Source organism: Miniopterus natalensis, chromosome 5 (assembly GCF_054644295.1).
Source record: "Miniopterus natalensis isolate mMinNat1 chromosome 5, mMinNat1.hap1, whole genome shotgun sequence".
NCBI classification, from domain to species: Eukaryota; Metazoa; Chordata; class Mammalia; order Chiroptera; family Miniopteridae; genus Miniopterus; species Miniopterus natalensis.
Genome location: NC_142085.1, coordinates 80,516,755 through 80,540,002, shown reverse-complemented (window position 1 = coordinate 80,540,002; position 23,248 = coordinate 80,516,755). Strand labels below are relative to the sequence as shown.

General features: G+C 37.2%; 1 protein-coding gene across 8 annotated transcripts in view; it reads right to left on the bottom strand.

The window, feature by feature from the left end:
* Positions 1–18,435, bottom strand: part of STXBP5 (syntaxin binding protein 5) — a 135,034-nt gene extending 116,599 nt beyond the window's left edge. For all 8 annotated transcript variants that reach the window (XM_016223926.2, XM_016223929.2, XM_016223927.2 and 5 more), the window contains exons 1-2: positions 18,010–18,435; positions 16,676–16,773 (exon numbers count right to left, since the gene is read on the bottom strand). In XM_016223926.2, coding sequence (XP_016079412.2) covers positions 16,676–16,773; positions 18,010–18,162 — 251 coding nt within the window. In that variant the 5' untranslated portion in view covers positions 18,163–18,435. The remainder of the gene's footprint in view (positions 1–16,675; positions 16,774–18,009) is intronic.
* Positions 18,436–23,248: the final 4,813 nt, after the last annotated feature.

Genomic DNA, 23,248 nt, shown 5'->3' with positions numbered 1-23,248 from the left:
CATTATTCACAATAGCTAAAATGAGAAAAATCCTAATGTTCATCAAGTGATGACTGAATAAATAATATGTAGTGTATACAATGGAATATTCAGCCATAAAAAGAAATAAACTACTAATACATGCTACAATATGAATGAACTTTGAAAACATCATGCTAAAGTAAAAGCCATAAAAAAACGACCTATTCTTTGATTGTATTTACTATATGAAATGCCCAGAATAGACCCCACAGGCTACCAGGAACAAAACAAACAAGAGGTCCCCAGCAAAGGAGTGATGACCAAAGACAATGAAGCAATGCCCTCAGAGGTGAGGTAGAGCAGTATTCAATTTACAACCCTGTATTCAATCAAACCACTAAAAAGTTTAATAATAGAAGGAAAGACCTTTAGAACCACATGCCTTCAACATCATTTCCTTAGGAAGCCACTTAAGACTGTGCTCCAATAAATCAAAAAAGAAAACAAACAATACAAACAAAAAAACCAATGACATAGGATCTAGGAAATAATGAATTCAACCTAGAAAAAGATGAAGGAAAAGTCCAGAATAGCAATGCAGCAGACATAAACTGCTAAACAGCCCTGGTCTGGATTGGTAAAGGAAAGTGGGGGATTTCAGGAAGGACAGGTATATGAGAGCAAGAGGAGCCAGAGATGTGACTCCCTCCTTGAGAAGCCCAAGGAATTTAAGCAGGTGAGAAAAGCAGGCAATGAGTCTGGGTGAGGGAAGGCGGGCAGAGGAAGACAACTATACAAGAAAGGAAATGTACTCATATAGGATACTACTTGGCTGTGGAATTAAAAATAGTAGGAAAAAAAAAAAGTCCTAATGCATTTTCAACTTTTAGAATCGAACAAAAAGTTTATGTTAATATATATGACAGCTGGTGGAAAAGGAGAAGGAAGTGATGGGCTAGTATTCATAGTTGATGGAGCAAGAAATAAAGAATTAACTATAATAGTTATTGGAAGTTACAAAGGCAGCCAAAAGAGAAAGTAAAAATAGTGACATGACTATATTGGGAGGGGAGATATGAATCAAATACTCATTTATCAAGGCAGGAAATCAAAAGATAGATAATTTCTAAGGCTGATGAATTAAAAAACAGTGGCGAAGCGTTTTATGTATGAAGTCAGCAACATGAGTAGAAACAGTTAAGTGGTTCCCTCTGGGGAAGAGGGGAAGGCACACTGTTACTTTTCATCATAACTCCCTCCATATTATTTAATCTGTAAACCATGTATCTTTACAAATTTAGTTTCTTTTAATGAATTTCTAAAGTGGAGAAGAGCAACAGTACAGAATCAAACAGACCATTAGAAAACTGTTATTGGGTTTACTTCATTATGTTACTATATTCACCTAACTGAATTATGCCATCACTACTAGTAGAACACTGAATCAAGAGCCTCTCTCTAGAGCCAAAGGATAGGTGAACCTTGTTTTCATGTTACCGCAGATTATCGTCCCAGAGTATATCTCCCTTCTCCATAACCATGGGCTTCTTTCCAACTATGCCTTCTTTCCTTACTTTACAGATTTGGGTGGCAATAATAATGGGCAAATTAAAGGGGGAAAGTGGAGCTTCTTGAATTAAAGATACTAATTTGTCTCTGTTCTCCCATCTTGTAGCTCCTAAAAGGTAAAAATGACAAACAAAAGAGTATTTCTTAGCAATGTTTGCTTAACCTACTCATCTAATTTTTCTTAATTGATAACCTTAATGGCACTGGGCATATAAATCACAGTCCTTATCCTCAGAAGTCTTAAAGTCTAGCAACAGAAATATGAAAGCAACACAGCAGTTAGGTGCACAGATATTCCCCAATAGTGTTCATTTTGTAGATATGAATTTAGCTTAAAAAGAAAAACCTTTCCAATTACTCTCACAATCATCAGTTCGTTTGGGCTTTGGCCTGTCTTACACTACTCTATGTCCATGCTGTTCTTTTGCTTTCCTCCCTATTATATCTAACCTTATTGGACTCTGTAGATACTTCCTTGTTTCCTTCAACAGGGGTCATCTAACTGAACTGTACAATTACTTTTGAAAGCCTTCCATATAGGCTACATAGACTTTCATGAGTCTCGGGTAATAGAAACACAGGGATCTTCTCTCTTCAGCTGCAGAGCCTGGTATTGAATTTGGCACATAATAGACACTCGATAAGTACTTACAATGAATGAATGAGCCTTTTTAAAATCCAAGAAATATGATTATGTCCAGTCATATCTTCTTAGGAATAATTAGCTCAATTTTCAGAAAGCCAATAATAAGTATAGTATAATAGAAAGATGTTCTAGTTCTGCCTCTATCAGGACACTGAACTATATTGTCTCTAGTGTGTATTATATATCCTAAAATTCCATGAATCTACATTTCCAGCCCATTCATTTTACCTTCCAATTTGTGAAGTTAATATTACAATCACAGCAACAGTTCCTCTTTTTGCTTACTCTTCCTTCTAGTATTTCTACTGTATCATCAGTGAAGAAGAATAAAAAAATAGTAAACAAAGCAAGCAATGGGACCCCAGCAGTGATAAGTTCTGAAAGAATAGCTCCTAGGCAAGTTTTCACTGTTGCACTACCTTTGTGTATTATACACATATTTTGACAACCTCTACTTTTATGAAAGAAGGATAATACCAAGAATGGTGGATAGTTGGTAAATTATTAAAATTTTTGAAGATTACATATTTTCTCAGAGAATCTGTTTATCCTTGTCAACAAGGAAAAAGGCAAAGTACTGACATTATTCTAACCTCTTCAGAAGTGACATATTCTTTAATTTTCCAACCTAGAAATGGAATATTGGAGTACACATAAAATGGAAAACGCGTGAAGAACTTTGATATCCTGTGCAGTTTCTGAAAATATATTTATATTCTGCAAAGTTTAAAGATGAGAATATGAATAACTACATGACTAATAAATTATTCTACAGTATTATACATTTATTTATATATTATTCTGTGAAAGTAACTTTCTTTGAGCAGATACTCTGATAACAAACCAAGAAAGACTATTAAGGGCAAACTGATCTTTCTGCTGCAGTAAAAAAAAGAAAAAAGAAAAAAGTAAACTCAAGAGCATAACTCTAATCCATCAGAAACCCTAAAAACTTCTGTTACCTTTTCTTTTAGGACATTCTTATACTTTCAGAAACAGGCAATTCACATCTCTTTAAGCCTTCAATGTGTTGCTCCTCTGAACTGGATTACAATTCTGAATAAAAGGTCAGTGGATGACTTTTATTTTTAAAGGCATAAACTTGAGGAGATTTAACCATAATGCAACTATTTTTCAATATCAAAGTTAAAATCTGAATACTACCATGACTTGGTCAAAGAATACTGATGTGTCACAGTGCAAACTTATCCATTCATCTACTGATGGACACCTAGGTGTCCTATCTTGGCTTTGTAAATAATGCTGCAATGAACATATGGGTGCATATCTTTTCAAATTAGTGGAGTGATCACACTGTAAGGTATAAAAATGTGAATCACTTATACACCTTAAAATAATAAAATATTGTATACCAACTATACTTATATAAAAAAGGTAATGGAAATAAAAAGGAATACTGATGAAAGCACTCTTAAAATAAAAAGCGGACAGGTTTTAGCATCAGACCAACTCATTTACCCTACTCAAGATAACACAACCTGTTAAAAAAAAAAAAAAATGGAACAGCTTAAGTAGCAGATTACCAGGAAAAATGGAAATATGCAAAATGATGTATGATAACTAAGACAATGTATGCGTGGTATAGTTTTCTCATCTGTGAAATGCCTCACCTGCTTCCTTCACCCGGTCAGTTGTAAGGATCACCTACAAGTTTAAAACCAGACTTTTCAACCTCATAATTAGCTACAACATGGTCATTTTCTATTGCTGGTTCTCATGTCCAGTGATACACCACTAGGAGAAACACTGTAACTCAAATTTGGAACTCCTGCTCTTTCCATCTTCATATACTGTACTTCATACATCAGTTTCACAGCCCTGTCTCCAAAGGTAATGGTACAGCAAAGCTTGTTTCCTAATGCCTACACCATAAATATCAATGTTATGATTACTTTAAAATGGCATCCTCTCTGCACAAATTGTACTGAACGGTTGTTATCTACTGTCTGCCACACTAAGGATACTGCTACCCTGCCTACTGAGTATTTACCCGCTATTTAACTCTGGTTCCACATTATGAGCATACATAAAGATTTAAGATAAAAAAATTATAGATGTCAAGCTCCATGCCAGACTCACTGAATCAGAATATGTAGAGAAGAAATCCAAGTATATGTTTGGACATTATTTGTATATTTTGTGGGGATTTTTATAGCTTCACGAATTATTCTAATGGATCGCCATTGCCGAGAAAAAACTCAAAAACCTTACGACATAAGGATAATTAAACATTATCTTCCATAAAATTTATATATATATGAATAATTCATTAAATAATTTCTGACTTTCTTTCTCCAAATAGAATCATCATGAATCTCCTTAATATCTTATCACAGGTCTTATTTTCCAAACTTCTAATAATGTGCTACTTCTCTCTGAGACAGCTCCTAACTAACTTGATAGGAACATGCTCAAAACAAGATGTTAAGTCCTCACCAAAATTTCACATAGTTAAGAATATTTCATTCTGCATTTTATGGTCTACAAATGTATTTACAATACAAAGTCTTTGTCAAATAATAATTATTTACACTTTTATAGTTGAGTACCCTATACTCTGTAATAGTTTCACCTATTTGACAGTCATCAATTTTTAAATCTATGTTCAAAGATTGTTTTAGCTATAAAAATTAACATAGACTTCTAGTTTCTGGTCCAGCAGAGAAGAAATTTGGAAGTTGTCATTCCATCCTAACAACAAAAAGCTGAAAAAAACCTAAAAATCAGCAACTCTTCTTAGATCCGTGAGATCACAGAGCAAATCATTGCTCCCAAAACTGCAGAGAGAGGCCAATACAGAGACTCACAGCTTACCAAAATAAACCAACCTCTACATGAATCAGTGCCTGGGTAGGGAAATCAAAACTGTAAATTGATGAATTGCTGGAGGCTTAAAGTGGAGAAATCTGAGTTACAAACTCCAGGGGGACCCACACTTTACTGAGTTGTACAGCTGGAGCTCCCCCCACCCAGGTTGTCACAGTGAGTATCTGAGAAAAATCCCCTCCTGCTTCCCACAGGGGGAGGAGTAAAGCAACCACATTAAATACACAGGAGCGGTCCAGCTCTTACAAGGTCTGCCCTAACCACAGCCTAAACTGCTGGGGATTTATCAGTGCCTAATTGACCTGGGGGAAAGGAAATACCCAATTCCAACCTACTCTAGCCATCCTATCTCACCTGGGGGGAGGGACAGGAAAGGACTGAAAAGCACTCCTGAAGTTCAAAGGTTCACTGAAAGAATAAAACCTAATTACAGGACAATAGAACATTCCCCCTCACTCCCACTTTACCACCAAAAGTGATTCTGGACACAGACCTTACACCCTTCAAATAAATTAACTCAAAACTGGATCTTAGACTTAAATATCAAACACAAAACTATAAAATTCCTACAAGACAACATAGGAGAAAACCTAGATGACCTTGTGTAAGGCAATGACCTTTTAGATACATCAAAGGCACCATCCATAAAAAAAAATTGATACGCTGGACTTCATTAATATTTAAAACTTCTGTTCTGCAAAACACAATGTCAAGAGGATGAAAAGACAAGCCACAGACTTTGAAAATATATTTGCAAAAGACACATCTACTAAAGGACCATTATACAAGATATACAAAGAACTTTTAAAATTCAACAATGAGAAAAAGAACAATCCAATTAAAAAATGGGTCACAGAGCTTAACAGACACCTCAACAAGGAAGATATGCAAATGAAAAATAAGCATATGAAAAGATGTTCTACATCATATGTCACTGAAAAAATGTAAATTAAACCAAGGAGATACAAACCTATCAGAACAGCCAAAATCCAGAACTGACAACACCAAACGCTGATGATGATGTGGAACAACAGAAACTCTTGCTAATTGCTTATAGAATACAAAATAGTATGGCTACTTTAGAAGACAATCTGGCAATTTTTTACTAAACTAAACTAAATACGATCTAGTAATCACACTCCTTGGTATTTACCTAAAGGAGCTGAAAATTTATATCCACACAAAAACCTCCACACAGATGTTTATAGCCGCATTTTTCATAACTGCTAAAGCTTGGAAACAACCCAGATGTCCTTCAAAAAGTGAACGGACAAATAAATTGTGGTATGTCCAGACAATGGAATATTATTTAGCACTAAGAAGAAATGAGCTATCAGCCATAAAAAACCCCAAAGGAAACTTAAATGCATATTACTATGTGAAAGAAGACAACTTGAAAAGGCTACCTACTATATGATTTCAACTATATGGGACATGTAAAAAAAGACAAAATTATGAAGACAGTAAAACAGTCAGTGGTTACTAAGAGTTAAAGAGAAGGGAAGAATGAATAGATAGAACACAGAGGTTTTTTAAGGCAATGAAACTATTCTGTAGGATACTACAATGGTAGATACAGGTTCTTACACATTTGTCAAAATCCACAGAATGTACACCAAAAGTGAACTCTAATGTAAACTATGAGCTTTGAATGATTATGACGTGTCAATGTAGTTTCATCAACTGTAACAAATGCACCACTCTGGTGAGGATTTATAATGGGAGAGGCTATTCCAAGTGGGGACAGAGGTATATGGGAAATCTCTGCAGCTTCTGCTCAATTGTGCTGTGAAACCAAAATTGCTCTAAAAAATAAAGTCCATTAAAAAATTAATTTATTAAGAAATGAAGCTAGCTGTGGACATACTTAATTTTTAGTGCTGACTCACAATTCTAACATCCTACTACTCAGCTATATAAGCAAAACTATAACATGCACTATTTCTGCAGTAAAAATTTAACAAAATGCTAAAATTAACTGTGAAAGATGCATAGGTCAACATTTAAAACTTCCTTAACTCAACACAATTTTAACATTCAACAGTAAATGCCCAATGGTATTTAAAAAATGATGTCAATCAACTACTCTCTTTCCCATGTGAAATGATTATCAAAACAAAAAAAGTAATTAAAGTATCTAGGCTGATACATCATCATAGTATTAACTGGGTTGAAATAGGCCTCCAGTAACCTCTTCCACTATTATTTTGAATAAGATTTTAAAATTATTTATAAACAAATTAAGAGTGGTTGAAAATATTCATTCTTATTATGTATTGTTTGGGATTAGGACTAGGACTAAAGGGATCAAAATGAATTATATTTATTGCAGGCAATTCTTTAGAATGGCTTTTGATATATAAATATACTTTTAAATGAACCATTTGCTCAGTCTACTATGAAATACAGTCATAAATAATAGTGGTATGGGTTAAAGATGCAAGAAGGAACATACATTCGCACATGTCAAGTAAAAACAATCTTTTATCCCAGCATCCACTCTCAGATGCTTAAGCTCTTTTCTCAAGTACGATACAGTGAATTTTAAAAGAAAAATACAACACATTATGAAAAATGGAGTACAAAGACTGAATAGATGGAAAAATTTGTCCCAACACTTTTTCTCCTTTTCAAAAGACAATAAGGAAAAATACACAAAAGGAAAGCAATTTGCTAGAAAGTGCTGCAATAGTTGATGCCACTAGATTTATAGTCACCTTTGGCAGGGTACTGCTGTGAAAAAGCAGAGGTACTGCTATTACAAGAAAAGATTATGTACTTTCAAGAAAGGGTAGGATTAATCACTCTTCAACAGACAACCTCACCAGGAAAAGCGTCAAAGTTCTAGATAGCATTTGCTGAAAGAAAAACATGAGCAAAAAGTATTATAAAAAAAAAAATCCCTAATTTAAAATCAGAACCTTGGTATTTAACAATAACTAGCATATAATTTCTAAGTCTATATTTTGCAAATAACATCATGTTTTTAAGGAAATCTTAAGTTTTAAGTGAAGATGATTATAAAAACAAAAATATCTAGCTAGTTTTAGATAAAAACCTTTACATTCCCCCCCATTTTAAGGGAATTTAAGGTTCTATAGATCAATGCTTATTTTTTAAATTATAGTACCAATAAATATGAAGAGATATGCTCAGCAAGTCATTTTTCATTTATTTGTCTTATATAACAACTTCCAAAAGGACTAAACCAGTTGGAGAAATGGAATCAAGTAGAAATTAGCCTTATCTACTGAATAAAATTATATCTATATTTACTGCTACTGGAAAATGATACAGTGAGCAACTATAAAAATTTTTCAAGAAGTGGATATAATTTCAGTTTTCAATTAAAGTACATTTTTTCCAAAGGGGAAATGCAATATATCTGACTCTAAAGAAAGTAACCATGCACCTGAATTTGTTTCTAGGAGCTTCATGACTCTTTAAAAAATACATTAAATAATGTATTTTGTCAGGCGGTTTTCTTCCACAAATGAAAATGAATTATTTTATCAACAGTTTCAAACATCTAAGAAATCACAGTATTTCAGTAAAATGCTTACTTTTAAAGATAAAAGTGAATTCTCTAACTATATCTCTATGTAATATTAATGAAAGTATTAGGCATCATCTACAAATGCAAATAAATACATTTTTAATTCAAAATAGGAAGTAAAGTTCTCAAACAAGTTTAATACTTTGACAATAGAATTGGACTGAACTGCCCCCAAAAAATGCCTAAGTAAGCAACTTTATTATCATACTTATTAGAATTCACAAAAAAATAATGCCTTTCACGGGATCAAAAAACACTCAGGAAAATTTTACTTGGTATACAGTAGTACTATGTATCATTAAGAATCCTTGACTCTTTCTTAAAACATGTTTCTATTTATGACTAAAAGTTAAATTTAAACTGATGTGTAAGTATAATTTATGAAAGTATAAAAATATCATATCAGTAGTAATTCCTTTCCAAGCATTCCTCTCTACACACAATGTAAAAGCCAGGCAGCCTAATTAACTAAAGCAGGGATTGCCAAACTTTGGCTTGAAAGTGAAATCCAGCTCACTGCCTGATTTTATAAAGTTTTTTTGCAATATCTACATTCCTTCCTTCTGCATATTGTCTATGGCTGCTTCTGTGGTGCACTGGCAGAGATAAATAGCTGTATCAGACTATAAAGTCAAACTATTTACTACCTAGTCCTTTACAGAAAAAGTTGCTGACTACTGAACTAGGTTTAGATCTTCATTACTTTAAATGTAGGCACACACACACACCCTTCTTTTATATAATCTTTAGTAGAGAATACTTTTTCCATTGATTTTTAGAGAGAGTGGGAGGGAGGGGAAGAGAGAGAGATCCAAGTGAGAGAAACACATCGATTGTTTGTAGTACTATATTATGTTTAAAACCTATCTTAACAAAAGGCATTCAAACATAAAAGGTAGTACACAGTAAAATGCTCTTTTCTCTATGTCATGCTGTTATATTCTTAAACAGATGGGACATCTGTTTGGGTCAAACCAAAAACATTTCATTAATCTGCAATCCTAAAATATTGAGTATACCTTCTGATGATAATAACATGCCTAATGAGCACAGGAAATTATCATTTTAAACATTGCAAAACAAATCAATACTGACACTCTGATTACTAATTTTCTTCTTGTAAATAATGTGTCACTTCAAATGCTTGAAGTTAAGCTTTGGTTGTCTTTGCCTTTATTGATTTATTTTTTTAGTGATTCCCCTATAGTCCAATTATTTACATGTATGCTGTCAGTTACTACTATTCCAAGTTACTATACGATTACCAAATTTAGCACTTAAATTACATACCAGCAATTCAAGGAAGAACGTTACTATACTAAATCTCTTACATAAAAATTAGTAAAATCAATAGGAACCCAGTATTATTTTTAAGTATTATTACTTTCATTTTAATCTGACATCTTGACCATTAACACTTAGGAAACTTGGTTAGTATTTTTAAATGTCCCAAGTTTCCTACCATAATGAGTATCTGTTAAACAGGGGTACACCCTTAACTGTGGCTTCACCTTCTGCAGTTTCAATTACCCATGGTCAACTGTGGCCCTAAAATATAAAATGGAAAATTCTAGAAATAAACCATTCATAAATTTTAATCTGGCACCTGCTGCTGGGTCATGATGCCTGCATCATTTACCGCCCTACATCTCATCGCGTAGGCGCTGCATCATCTCACATAATCATAAGAAGGGTGAGTAAAGTGCAAGCAGGGATTGAGAGACCACATTCACACTAACCTTTATGGTAGTATATTGTAAAAACTATTCTACTCTACTATTAGCTATTATTATTCTGCACCTAATTTATAAATTAAGCTTTGTTATAGGTATTATGGATAGGAAAAACACAGTAGATATAGTCTGGTACAATATGAGGTTTCAGGCATCCACTGTGGGTCTTGGAATGTATCCCCTATGGGTAAGGGGGGGCTACTGTTCAAAGAAACTGCAAGCACCTGCCATCTTAGTATTCAATGTGAGCTGCTGTTTCAACAACAACAAAAAGTGGTTTTCCTATGCTTTTTCCTGCTCCCTTTGGTATACAAAGGTTTACACTTGTGTATCTACTGACTTGGATTATGAGCGCAGTCACCAGATACAAAGTAAAGGGACCCACAGTGGGAAGGAGTCCAATGCTTCATCCTCTTGACAGGTACTCAGAACACCCTATCAAAAGACCACTCTAGACAGAAAGGGTCCAGAGCACACCCAACTGCTGCACAGAGAAAGAAATTCTAGATCCCAGAGTTGTTCGAACTCTTGGAAACCAGTCATACCAATCTCCTCATTTTACAGGAAAGGAAATAAAAACGCAGAGATTTTTTTTTTTCGCTTATCCAAAATTAGTCTGAAAACTAGAACACAAATCATCCAATGTTAAAGTAATTCTCCCAAAATCCCTTTACCTTTCTCCTTCAGGATGGTAATATCAGGTTATATAATTTTAAGAGCAAATTATACTGAAAAACAAGAAAAATAAAAACTCAAATTACTTAAAGCAGAAAGACTTATCAAGTACAGACTTGATTCCCTCATAATTAACATAACGCTTTTCCATTCCATTCAGATTCTATCACACACAGTTTCCCTCCACAAGAAATTCATTGCAAATAACTGCTTCCACGCAGACATCCTTTCTGGTGATTTCTAAGGTACATGGGCCTATCCCTCCCTCTGCTGCAGTAATCCATGCTAAGAATCACAGCCTATAGCTGACACTTCTTATTACACAAAGTCCTCCTAAATGGAGAACCAAGAGTTGAGAAGTAAAAGTATCGCAAAGTCCTTATTTCTCCTCTACAGCTAGAATTCCGCGTGACTAGAATTCTTCTCTGAACAAAAAGGATGGTGGGGAAGAAGTTGATAAAAATTTGGCTAAGTTAACTGTTTCACTTTTAACTACTTTGAACAAAAATCGTATTTCCAAATCTTTTTTCCAAAATTTTAATTTCTAAAATAAAATTAATAAGCAGCATTCAAACATTCTAATGCTATCTTACAAGTGAAAAATCATTAAACAATCATTTATCACCTATTATGTGTAAAAAACTTTCACATATGTGACTTTATTACATCGAAATAGAAATTTTGCAAACTTGTGTTTGAGAATAACAGCCATTTTTAACACACACTTTAAGAGAAAAACAATACTTTGTAAGACCTTTTACTCAAAAACTACATCAGCTACAAAAATAAATGGAATTAAGGTCTTCCTGCACAGCGCCTATCAGCGCTTATTTGCTGAAATAAATGAAGGACCTGAAATTTAAAACCACAGGAAAAAATCTCATTAGTAATAGTATCTGAATATTCACCAAAACCATCCCTATGTGGTCTTAAAAGCTGCACATACACATGACTGCATTTAATCCTGATGCTAACTTCACCAGTGAGGTAGGGTTATCCCTCTTTTTTACTGGTGAAGAACTTGGCCTAAGTGCAGTGGTTCTCAACTTCCAGGACCTGCTGGAAGTCTGCAGGGGGAGTTTGGGTTGCCACACTGACAGCAGAGGCAACCCTAGCATCATTTAATAGTGATATTACACAGCGTGCAGTGTGATGGACAAGCCCACAGAATAATTCAGCCCAAAACGCTACCACTATTGCGAGACACAGACTGAGGATAAATGGACACAGACAAACGGCTAATAGTGACTTTAAACTAGTTCAATTCAATAGGAAAATCAGGGAAATCAACAAGACCCACCAAAAAGGAAATCAAATATAAAAGCTTATCAAATTATCATACTAATAAAATTAGTAGTCCAAGTTACCTTCTCAAAATGGCAATATGACAAAAGTAAAAGGTCACATAATTGCAAACACTACTCTGCCACCCTCTTTACCAAGTTTTCCATTTCTGTCTTGTAACTGCCTCAGGATATTTGCAAAACTTTATCATCATCTTTAGTTACTTCCTCTAACATGTTATATAAAGGAGTCATCAAGTCCTTCTCCAGTTCCCATTCTGCTACCCGTTTTATATCCATTTTACTACCTATATGGGTTAATAGTTACATTTGAAGTTTCACTTAAGTCTATTCTTTTCCTCCATGACACCCCATTAATCATCCTAAAAATTATACGGTCTTCCTGTCAGCATCTCCTTATGTAACTACAATGATTTCTCACTGAACAACACCCGGATAATGCAGGTTAACACTCAAGGTGATCCACCAAGTGGCTCCTTATTTCTCCCCCAACTCAATTAGGATCACTATTCCAAGTAGTCTCTTTAGTATTCCTCTAAATTGTCATGGTAATTCTCTCTTCTCTACTTTTGCCCACATTGTCTGCCTAGAATAATTTTTCCACTCCTCCTCCTCTGCCATTCAGAACCCTCATCTGTAGATGTCATCAAGTACAATGAATTTACCTGTAATATAACTTTGTGCAATGTCAGTAGATCCTTAAATAATTCTTCAATTTCAGTTATGTTTATCTAGTTCTAGTCCTACAGTTAGGGCTGGAAGCTTTTTGAAGGTGAAAATCACATATTTATTTCTTATGAATACTCACATAAACCAATATAATATAGCTACTTGGAATCACAGAATTATTTCTTGAAGAAATAATCTATCACCTTCATTTTAAAAATAGAAAAAATAAAGACTAATTCAAGAAGACACAATTCTTTAGTGACAAGATAAGAATCCGAACTCAGGCCACAATATGTAATCTCATGTTAACACTTAATATATGCTTGTTAAATGAACTCCAAGGTACATAACTAGAAAGGCTTTCATTCTTCAGTTAGGTCCTTTTTCCCCCTTTTACTTATCCATATGGGAATAATTAGATTATTTTATCCTGATAGTTTAAGAAACTTTAAAAAATTTTTCAATTACAGTTGATATACTATATTCATGTCAGGTATACAACATAATGATGGGATACAGTATTTATATAACTTATGAAGTGATCACCCCGATAAACCTAGTACCCATCTGACACCATACATAGTTATTACAACATTATTGACTATATTCCCTATTATCCCAATAGTTTTGATCTCTAGATTACTCATAACATTCAAATTGTACCTATTTCTACATGGCAAAAAAAAAGAATTAAAATAATTAAATCACATCACTACTGTATGATGTTATGTATTATATAATATGTGCTTTCCTGCTTCCTATCAGTAAGTATATTCCAACCTCATATTCTCTCCAGAAGCCAAGAAGGTTGAAATAAAACATGTTTATAAATGACATAATCAGTCATTTGCTATATATTAATGCAGCAAATACATTAACTTTATCTTGTTTCATTATTAGGTATTATTTAAAGATTCAGATTTTCACTAATTCTTGTTTACAATAAGAGACATAAGATGTAACTTTCTTCATCTGTTTTTTTTTCATCTCAAAGTAGGTTAATATAGTTTAGTCCTCCACATTTAAGAAGATCTTCTACTAGTCAAATCAGATATGCATTTCAAATTCCAACAGCCCAATTCTACTTCTGAATATATCTCCTACTTTCTGCTCCACAATTAAAGGAAAGAAAAGACTTTATCTAGAAGCATACTTCTGCTCTAAAGATACCTTTTTAAGACAAATATAATGCAGGCTACAAGTGTCTAATGAGAGAAAAAAATATAGGCAGGACTAAAAAAACCCAATTTCAATAAAGAAAAATATAAAAGAGCAAGAGCAACAGAACTGATTTGTAATAAGTCTGCATATTACATCAATATAAAGCTGTGAAATTAGAAACTAAAATTTTAGTTGTCTATCTTTGAAAATAAAGAATGAGAAAATAACAACTTAAATCACATATGCAGAAATTAGATAAAAATAAAAAGGTCTTAGTCATTTTCTATAAGTCAAAGCCATAATAAAGATCATAAGCTGATCTGGTACTTAAACTTAACAGAAGGAATGACTAGGTGATATTACTGGCAGACAAACCAATTTACTACTCTAGAACATTCATATAAATCTCAGAAAAAGGGAAAATAGCAATATATTTGGTAAACAGTGTTCCAGACTTCATTCTAAATATAGCAAGACAGATTCTAAAAAAATATTTAGAGTCCAATTATAAACTATAATTACAGATTTATTTATACTCATATAGTATTTAACTATTTAAAAATATGTATAAGCAAAAGTCACTTATAAGTAATAATTTTGGACACTTGATCCTTGCATTTATTTGGCAATTAGCTTTAGGCCTAACATTTTTAATACTCCCTTGTGTCAACTTGCTAATTACTCAAATGCATTAGGGACAAAAGTCTTGTCTAAGAAAAATATTTGCTTTTATAAAAATCAGGCTTGCTGGTGGCACTCACATATAATTATATTAAATTACAAAAGAGGAAGATTGGCTGTTAAAAGAAAAATAAAGTTATTTATTATGAGAAAATTGAGACTGCACTGGGGAAAAAGTGAAAATTCAACCTGTTTAAAAGAAAAGCAAAATAATCTTAAAGTAACTGCTTTAATTAATTTTTTTTTTCTTTTAGTCAGTGATGATATTCTTTTGTTGGGAACAACAAAAAAATCTGCTTTCAGTTCTAAACAATCCATCTAGATCCAACAATGCACTATTCTTGTCACTACACAGAGTTTTGCTGAGCACTTAGTACCCACGCTGTCAGAAATTAACTTTATTCCCATCAACCCTAAACTAGAAGGTATTGATCACTGGGTTTAGGAATAAAAATCTCTGAACAATTGAAGCCCAAAATATTCTAGTCTCAACTATTTAGATATTTGGGCAAAAGCCCTTTAGACAAATAATTTAGAAATTCATAGATTCCGATCTTGGCTGGTCAGACTTTTACCATTTTAATAGGTATGAGAGCATTACTGACATTTGCTATAAATGGCAGATTTCATTTAGTAACAGAGTTCAATGGCCCATCTGAAATAACTTTTATGATCACTTTGAAGATTGTACACTAATATCAAATGAAACTCGAGGCATATCCTGATACCATACTTCTTTGAAATGAAGATTTTAAAAAATTACAAGAAAAAAGCAAGGCACATGTTTAACTCAAATGCAGGTTCCTGTCCCCCTTATCAGGAGCCAGGAGTGAGGGGTAAAGTTCCCCCCTCCTCTGTTTGTTTATTTGTTCTTTATAATAGTAATGTATAGTGCTTTTTTTCTATTTATTATATTACATCAATAATATGTAGGAAGCAGATATCCTACAGATGAGTGAACAGAGGATTTTTTTTTAAAGTCTTACGTTTAAGTTTAAAAATAAGGGTATTTAGGTAAAGATGGTTTAATGTCATAGGAAAAGCAAACAATTTTAAGTTAAATAATTTAAAAGAGGAAATGTGAGGTATTCTGCATTGTTCAGACTAAAAAGATTATCTTAAAGACTAAGTAGATATTTGAAAACTATGGTATGAACAAACTTCTATCATTCATGCATAACCAAGAAAAATCATTCTCTATATAAATACTTCAGAATTCTGCTAACCAACCAGTTTTTACATATGCACAACAAATGCAGACTATAAGAGGAAAACATCAAGAGTACACTTACCTATTTGCGCTATGCTAAGAAAATGCTCTAAAACTTCTGGAAATAGCAACCTTTCATAACTAGTTATATAAAATTAAGACATTTGTCTTCTATTGATTTTTCTAGATGGACAAGCCAGAAACAGCCATATTCAAATCCAACCTCTAATTCACTGAAATAAGAGGTCATAAATTCAACATCAACCACACACAATATTTTTAAAAAGCAATTAAAAATGTACCCTGTGCTATGGTACTGTCTTTAAACCTGGTCCTTAACATGTTCCATCAATAGACTAATAGTGTAAACAAATATATGTCCCCTTATAAACTTTTAGCTCCTTGCAAAGATGATAAAACTTTAGAACTCTACGTGGATGGATACATATTTAGCTACTATAAACTGAGAGTGGAGAAAGATCACTGCAATGTATAACCTGAATACACCTGTAATCTAGAGAAAACCCAACACCACATGATTTCACATAGCATCTACTAGATCATTTCTTTGGAATTAAACAGGAAGAACAACTAATCAGCAACACAGCAAGACTGGGGAGAACACAGTAAAAGTTTAAAAAATAAAATTAAATGAAAGGATACAGCCTTAAAGCACCAGTCTGAGTTCCCACTGCCAGGATCTTCTGTACAGGATCAAAGGCCAGGGCTGAGGGTTGATAGGGAAATCCATGGCGAACAGTCTAGGGATGGGCAAGTGACATCACACCAACCAAGGCAGCAAGCAAAATTTAAAAACAGAACAGTCAATAAAGGAATTAGAATCTAGAACCAATTATAATTGATGCAAAACACATATATATGTATTTACTGCTTTAAAAAAAAAAAAGCAAACTATGAAATCTACATTAGAAAACACTTACTCACTTAGAACCTGAAACAAACAAAATCTATGCCAGCATTACCCTTTAATTTCTGCGTTTCCATGATGCTGACATTCTATAGAAGAAAATTTCTTATTCGGATTCTATACTATCATGTCTGAGACCAAATTATTAAAGTTCACAGTGGTCAAAAATTCTGGAAATTCACTTAAAAATGCAATTCATGTTTTATTTCAAGTGTGGTAACTTCATCATTAGTTGATTCGCATGCTAATGCAAGCACCTCTAAGGGAAAGCTGTCATAGAAGCTCGTCACGGGTTCAGCAAAGCAATTCTCAAACCTCTATCCCAACCTTTTGCAATTGTTTCGGAATACATACTTTTGCATTTTGTGACTACATTCTTGGGCAATAAGGCCCAAAAGTGTTCCTACACACTTTTTTAAGAAACTCTGACATACGAACGCACGGTATTTATGAGGAAGGCGGGTATTCACACCGAGACAAGTTCGTATTTCTCGCCGAGCAGCTGCTGAATTAATTCGCTGCATCATTCTTTCTGAATGACAGCCCGCTACGGCAATTGTCCGGCAAAAATCACAGTACTAACTTTTCAACCAGACATCAGAGGACCCTGCGATTTCCCATGTTAATGCCTCCTGCCCCGCTCTAAGGGAAAAGTGACGAGCAAGTATCCTGCTGGACGGGTTTGGCTTTTTGATAAACAACATTCATCAGCCACTGTTTCCACGGGAAACTTCGAAGCTGGTGAATGTCATGAAAATGCTTGAATTTTAACGAAGACTTAATTTAAAGAATACGGATTAAAGATCAGGATAATACGTTGGAAGCAATCTCGAATGATCGCTGCACGTGAAAAAAAAAAAAAAAAAAGGAGGGGGGAATAGCAAGAAAAGCTGTAAGGTGATGTAAATCGCCAAAATAACCCACCGAGCCAGTGTCGGCCGGAGGAGGAGCGAGCCCTTAATTCGCGGTGCGGGTATGGTCGGCGCTCCGTCCCCCAGGACGCCCCAGTGAAGCCCGAGCTGCCCCCCTCCAACGACCCCACACCGGGCGGGCTGCACGCTCCGTTCACCTTGCAGAGCTGGAAGTGCTCGGACTGCAGCGTCTCCTGGACCTCGGGCTCCCGGCCGCCGGGCGTGTGCTGCTGCGGCGGCGGCTGCTGCGAGGCCGAGGACGAGCCGGCCGTCAGGCCGTCCAGCACCTTCCTGATGTTGAATTTCCTCATGGTCTCGGCGCGGCTCGCCCGCGGCCCGGCAGCGGCGGCGAGGGGCGTCCCCGAGCGGAAGGAACGAGCCCGGGCCGGGGGCGGGCGGCTTCCACGGCCGGCCCGGAGGTGAGTGGGAGTGTGAGGGGAAGGAGGCGGCCGGGCAGAAGCAGAAGATAATCCAAACAGGAAATACTGCGACGACGAGAAGCTGCGGCCGCCGCCAGCGCGGGCGGCGCGACCCCGCTTCCTCCGAGGCCGCCCGGCCGCACAGCAGTGGCGGCGCCGCGAGCCCGCTCAGCCCGGCCTCACCTGGCCGCCGGCTGACTGCGCGCCGCGCCGCCGCCCCGGCTCGCCCCCGCCGCCGCCGCGTCCATGGCCCGCGGCCCCGCCGCTCCTCGCCCGCCCCGGCCCCGAGGTCCCTCGGCGCTGCCTCCCGCTCCGGCTGCTCCTCCTCCTCCCGGGGGGTCGCTGGCTCCCGGTCCGCCGCAGCCGCTCGGCCTCCCCGCCGCTCAGCGCCGCTGCCCGCCCGGCATCGCACGCAGGGCGCCCGGGGTGGGTCCCCGCGCTCGCCGCCTCGCTCCGCCTCGCTCGTCCTCCGCCGGCCCGGCCCGCCCTCGCTCCTTCCTCAGGCGCCGGCGCCACCCGCGCTCCCGCCCGGCCGCTCCCTCGCCCCTGCCTGGGAGCCTCGGCACCCGGCACCCGGCACCAACGCCCGCCCAGAGCAGCAGCCGGAGCCGCGGTTACAGCGCCCGCCGCGGCGGTGGCGGCAGCTGGGCCTCCGCGGAGCGGGGCTGCTGAGCATGCGCACGCCCCCCGCGCCCCCCCGCCCCCCCGCGGGAGTGGAGCTGGGGCTTAAATTATCCTCTGCGAAAATCCCAGACCACAGCTCAGTTTCTCCCACCCCGATCGCCCTGCTAGAGTATGCAGCTGCTGCTCCCGCAGCTGGGGTAGTAAAAACGTTGACGACTAACCAGCAGCAGGAAACCTTGATTTCAAATTCGGTCTTTAAAGCGGGGTTTATGCGCTCACCCTTTAAAGAGACACACTCGCGGCTGCTGGCGCGTAGATCATCGCTGGCTGCAATATTATTGTTGTTGTTTTATTGATGGGCTTTGTTTTGGATGGATTTGGGTTTGGTATTTGAGAAAGAGCGTCTTGACAAGGACTATGTCTGTGCCAAGAGGATGGCAGGCTTTTAAAGGTACTAGGAAAGGAGATAAACCTAGAGCGGGGGAAATGAATCCTTTCCTGAAATTGTTGGTAGGATTAAAGCGTGGTCATGGCTCGTAGCTGCCAGAATGGAGCAGGCTACCGGAGGGGAGCCGCTCCAGGGCCGGGCGTCTGCCCCGGCCAGCCACGCGCCACCCGTGGATTCAGTCTGCGCGTTAGGGTGGGTGTGGGTGGGGGCGGGAGCGAGGGTGCAAGGAAACAACGCGCTGTCGCTCTTTTCTGAACCTTCAACCGCCTTTAAAACGGATTATTCCTTAAGTAATCCCCAGCAGTTTCTCTCTCCACTCTTGCAAGGGAAAGGACGGAAAGATGAAGTTTTTGCTCAGCCCTTTCCGCCGCTTCCCTGACACGGTCTGGCTCGGATGCTTGGCGACCAATGTCTGGCTCAAGTTTGAAAAGAGAGAGCGATTCGAGCTGCAGGTACCCTCCCAGGGCGTGCGTTCCAGGAAAGGCGGGTGGGGCGCAGAGGTATTTGATTAGGAACAATGTGTAAAAACTGGACACTAGGAAGAACGTAAGGAATGATGGAAGCTCGTAAGGACATTCTGTTCCGTGGGGTAGAGGTTGGGAGGAAGGACGCTGTGCGGGGCAACTGACTCCCCGCCCCCGAGGGTCCAGCGCCGAGCCACCTACGAGCTGCTCAGGGTTTTCTGAGCCCTCTTCAGCGGTGCCCCACCTCTTCTTTATGATTGGCCGGTTGCTGCACTTTTTAGGGAAATTCTCGTGCCAGTATTGGTTGATATGACAGACCTTCAATAATAGCCAGCCAACCAACTACGAGTGGGGCTCAGGCCTTTCGGGAAATGTAGTTTTCTCTGGGGCTTCCGCATCCAAAGTTGACGTCTCACAATTGAACCTACAAAAATTGTATTGTGGTTTAATATTAATTGAATTACTCAGTTAATTCACTGGGTGCAACGAACAGTAAAACCAATTGGAGGATTTTCTTAAACTATTTCCAAGTGATTCTATTTTTTTTTCTTTTTTTTACTAATTTAGTGCTCTGAAACATTTTATTGCAGATGAGCTCTTGTGCTAGGTACCGAAGGCGCAAAAGCGCACTTCTTGCTTTCAGCAAGCTCACCACACAATCTAAATAAGTAATTGTAAAACAAAACGATGAATTCATTGATGGAATCATGCATGAGGAGGACTGAAGGGGGTAAATCCAGATAAGTCCTGGACATGTTGATATTTACCATAGTTGTGTCCAGATGGGTAGGAATTGGCCACGTGAAAAGGAAGGAGAACGACATTGGAAGGCAAGTGGGGAGGTTATCAGAAGTACTTAGAGAGTATTTTTTAAAATACTAATGCCGCCATAGGGGAAAATTTCAAAACAAAGAGATCACTTCCCCCACAGATTTTTATGATCCACCTTTTCATCTAGGTTGAAAATAAATCTGTTGGGTAATTTGTCATTGGATTATAAAACTTTTTGGAGAAGGGACAGCTTCTTGCTGAGAGGCCTTGTGGTGGTTTAGTGGAAAAAATCTGGGGCTCTGTTGTCTGCCAGACATGAATTTCAATCCATGCCTTGGTAATATGTGCAACCTTGGGCAATACCTTACTTTTCCTAAAGGCTAGGTAAAATGAGATTAATGCTATCTTCTTCCTAAGGTTTTGTGAGGACAAATTGGAAAAAAAGTGTAAAGTTTGCACTACACTGGTTAGCACTCTGTGGAAACCTAAAAATGTCAGTTTTCCATTCTGCTATCAGGGTACATGAGGGGAAGGGGACTTCAAGAGATCTTCAGTTTAAGCCAGTTCTCCATCTTTTACTTTATAATTTTTGTTTTTATTTCCATACCTCATCCCTCTCATCAGATTATAAACTCATCCTGGCATTCCCAAAACTTTGGTTCACAGAGGACACGTGGAATTTAAGATGAGTATGAAGCACGTCTGCTAATATAAATTAGCTTTGTGAATTTGCAATCCACCCTCTCCAAGCTCAGGGAAACCAGGATATATCCAGAATTCTATTAGGTAAAAAAAAAAAAAAAATGCCCCAAATACCTGCTTTTATGATAGCAAAGATAAAATAATAGACCCTCAAATTCAAGTCAGTTTCAATTGATCAACTGATTTTTTTAGATTAAGATAAAAAATTTAAGAAATTAAATTAAAATTAATTAGAAATTTTAAGTTTAGAACAGAATAATATTATTAAAAAATTAATAATTTATATTACCCATTTTAAAATTGAGCACATAGCAGAGAGTTTTACCCATAATAATCTCTCAACAAAGTTGTATTTTTATTTTTTGTTTGTTCTGTTTAGTGAATGAATCAGTATGTTGATTCTGAGCAACTCAATAGCTTTCTGCCTTTGGGTATGTGACATTCTCTCAAATATAATCTTTCCTTACCTGCTTATTGAAGAATGGATCAGGAGATGATGATGTTAAATATATAGCACTGAAAAATTATAAATATCTATATTACATTTAGCTCTAAACAATACTCAGTTAATACAATGACAAAACACAAAAATGAAAAAAAAATTGACATACAAATAAAAAAGCAGCTCATTAAATTATTTGTTATTGGAAGGTCAAAAACCCAAGACAGAGAATTCCTAACATTTCTGAATCTGCCAGTTCTCATTATCTCGTTTAAAGGCTACCAGGCTGCCCTGGCTGGTATGACTCAGTGGTTAAAGTGTCATCCTGTGCACTGAAGGGTCACAGGTTCCCAGTTAGGGCACATTCCTGGGTTGTGGGGTTTGTTCCCCAGTTTGGGACGCATGTGCATGAGGCAACTGATGGATGTTTCTCTCTCCTCCGGCCCCTCTCCCTTCCTCACTTCTAGAATCAATGAAAAACATATCCTTGGGTGAAGATTAAAAGCTACCAGGCTAACTAAGGCTCTGTTATTAGTCTCATAGTGGCAGCTGGATGCTGATTGAAAGGAATAAAGTAGAAACTAAAAATACATATTTTAGTGAGAAATTATATTGTTGACAAAATACTTTCTGTAAGATAGACCAAATCTAATCTCACCTGCTCGCATTCATTTATATAGAATTAATTGCAGTTTATTGAGTCCCAGAGGATGTATGCATGACAGTAATTGATTCACTACACCTTTTAACGAAATATTGAATTTAAATTATTTGTAAGTTACAGCAGAGATATTAATTAGTTTGCCTGGTTCAGGAGCCTTTTCTGAATGGGTCTCCTAGGTCCTGCTGAAATGCTAGGCCTGGGCAACCTTGTTTTAATCACGTGAACATGTGTCCTGGTCCAAGCTGATTGGGTCACAGGCAGACACTGAAATAAGTCTCTCCAAGAGGTCATCTTCTTCTGGGAATTTGGAATTGAATCGTGAAAAGGTAATTTGTCTGAACCAGGAAATCATTTAGAGCTGGGACTGAAGCAGAGAGCTCCCATGCCTAGATGGGCCATGGGACAAGGGAGCAGACACAGATTACAAAGTAACTCTAAGGAGGTGAAGAGCAGTCTATTCCTAATCTCCAGGTCCTTGTTCTTATTCCTGGTGAAAACCAGCTACACTGTCTCTCCTTCTTTGTGTAAACAAATTTGAATGGGTTCCTGTTCTTCCAATCAAATATTTTTACAAATTTAGACACAATCTGCCACAGAATGTAAAAAAAAATAGAGATTTTATAGCCATATTCCATTGCCATATTTATCTTCTACTCACAATTCTTCTTTAAGAGGCTACGGCAATAATCTAGCAAAGAGTTTGTGGTTTGGCCTGAAATGATTAAAAGTAATTGTTGCTGTGAGAAAGAGCCAGATTCTGGATTATATTTTAATGGTAAAACCAGAAGGATTTGCTGACAGTATGGGGCGTTATGAGAGAAAGAGGCAAGGATAATGCCTGTTTTTGGCGTGAGTGCTTAGAA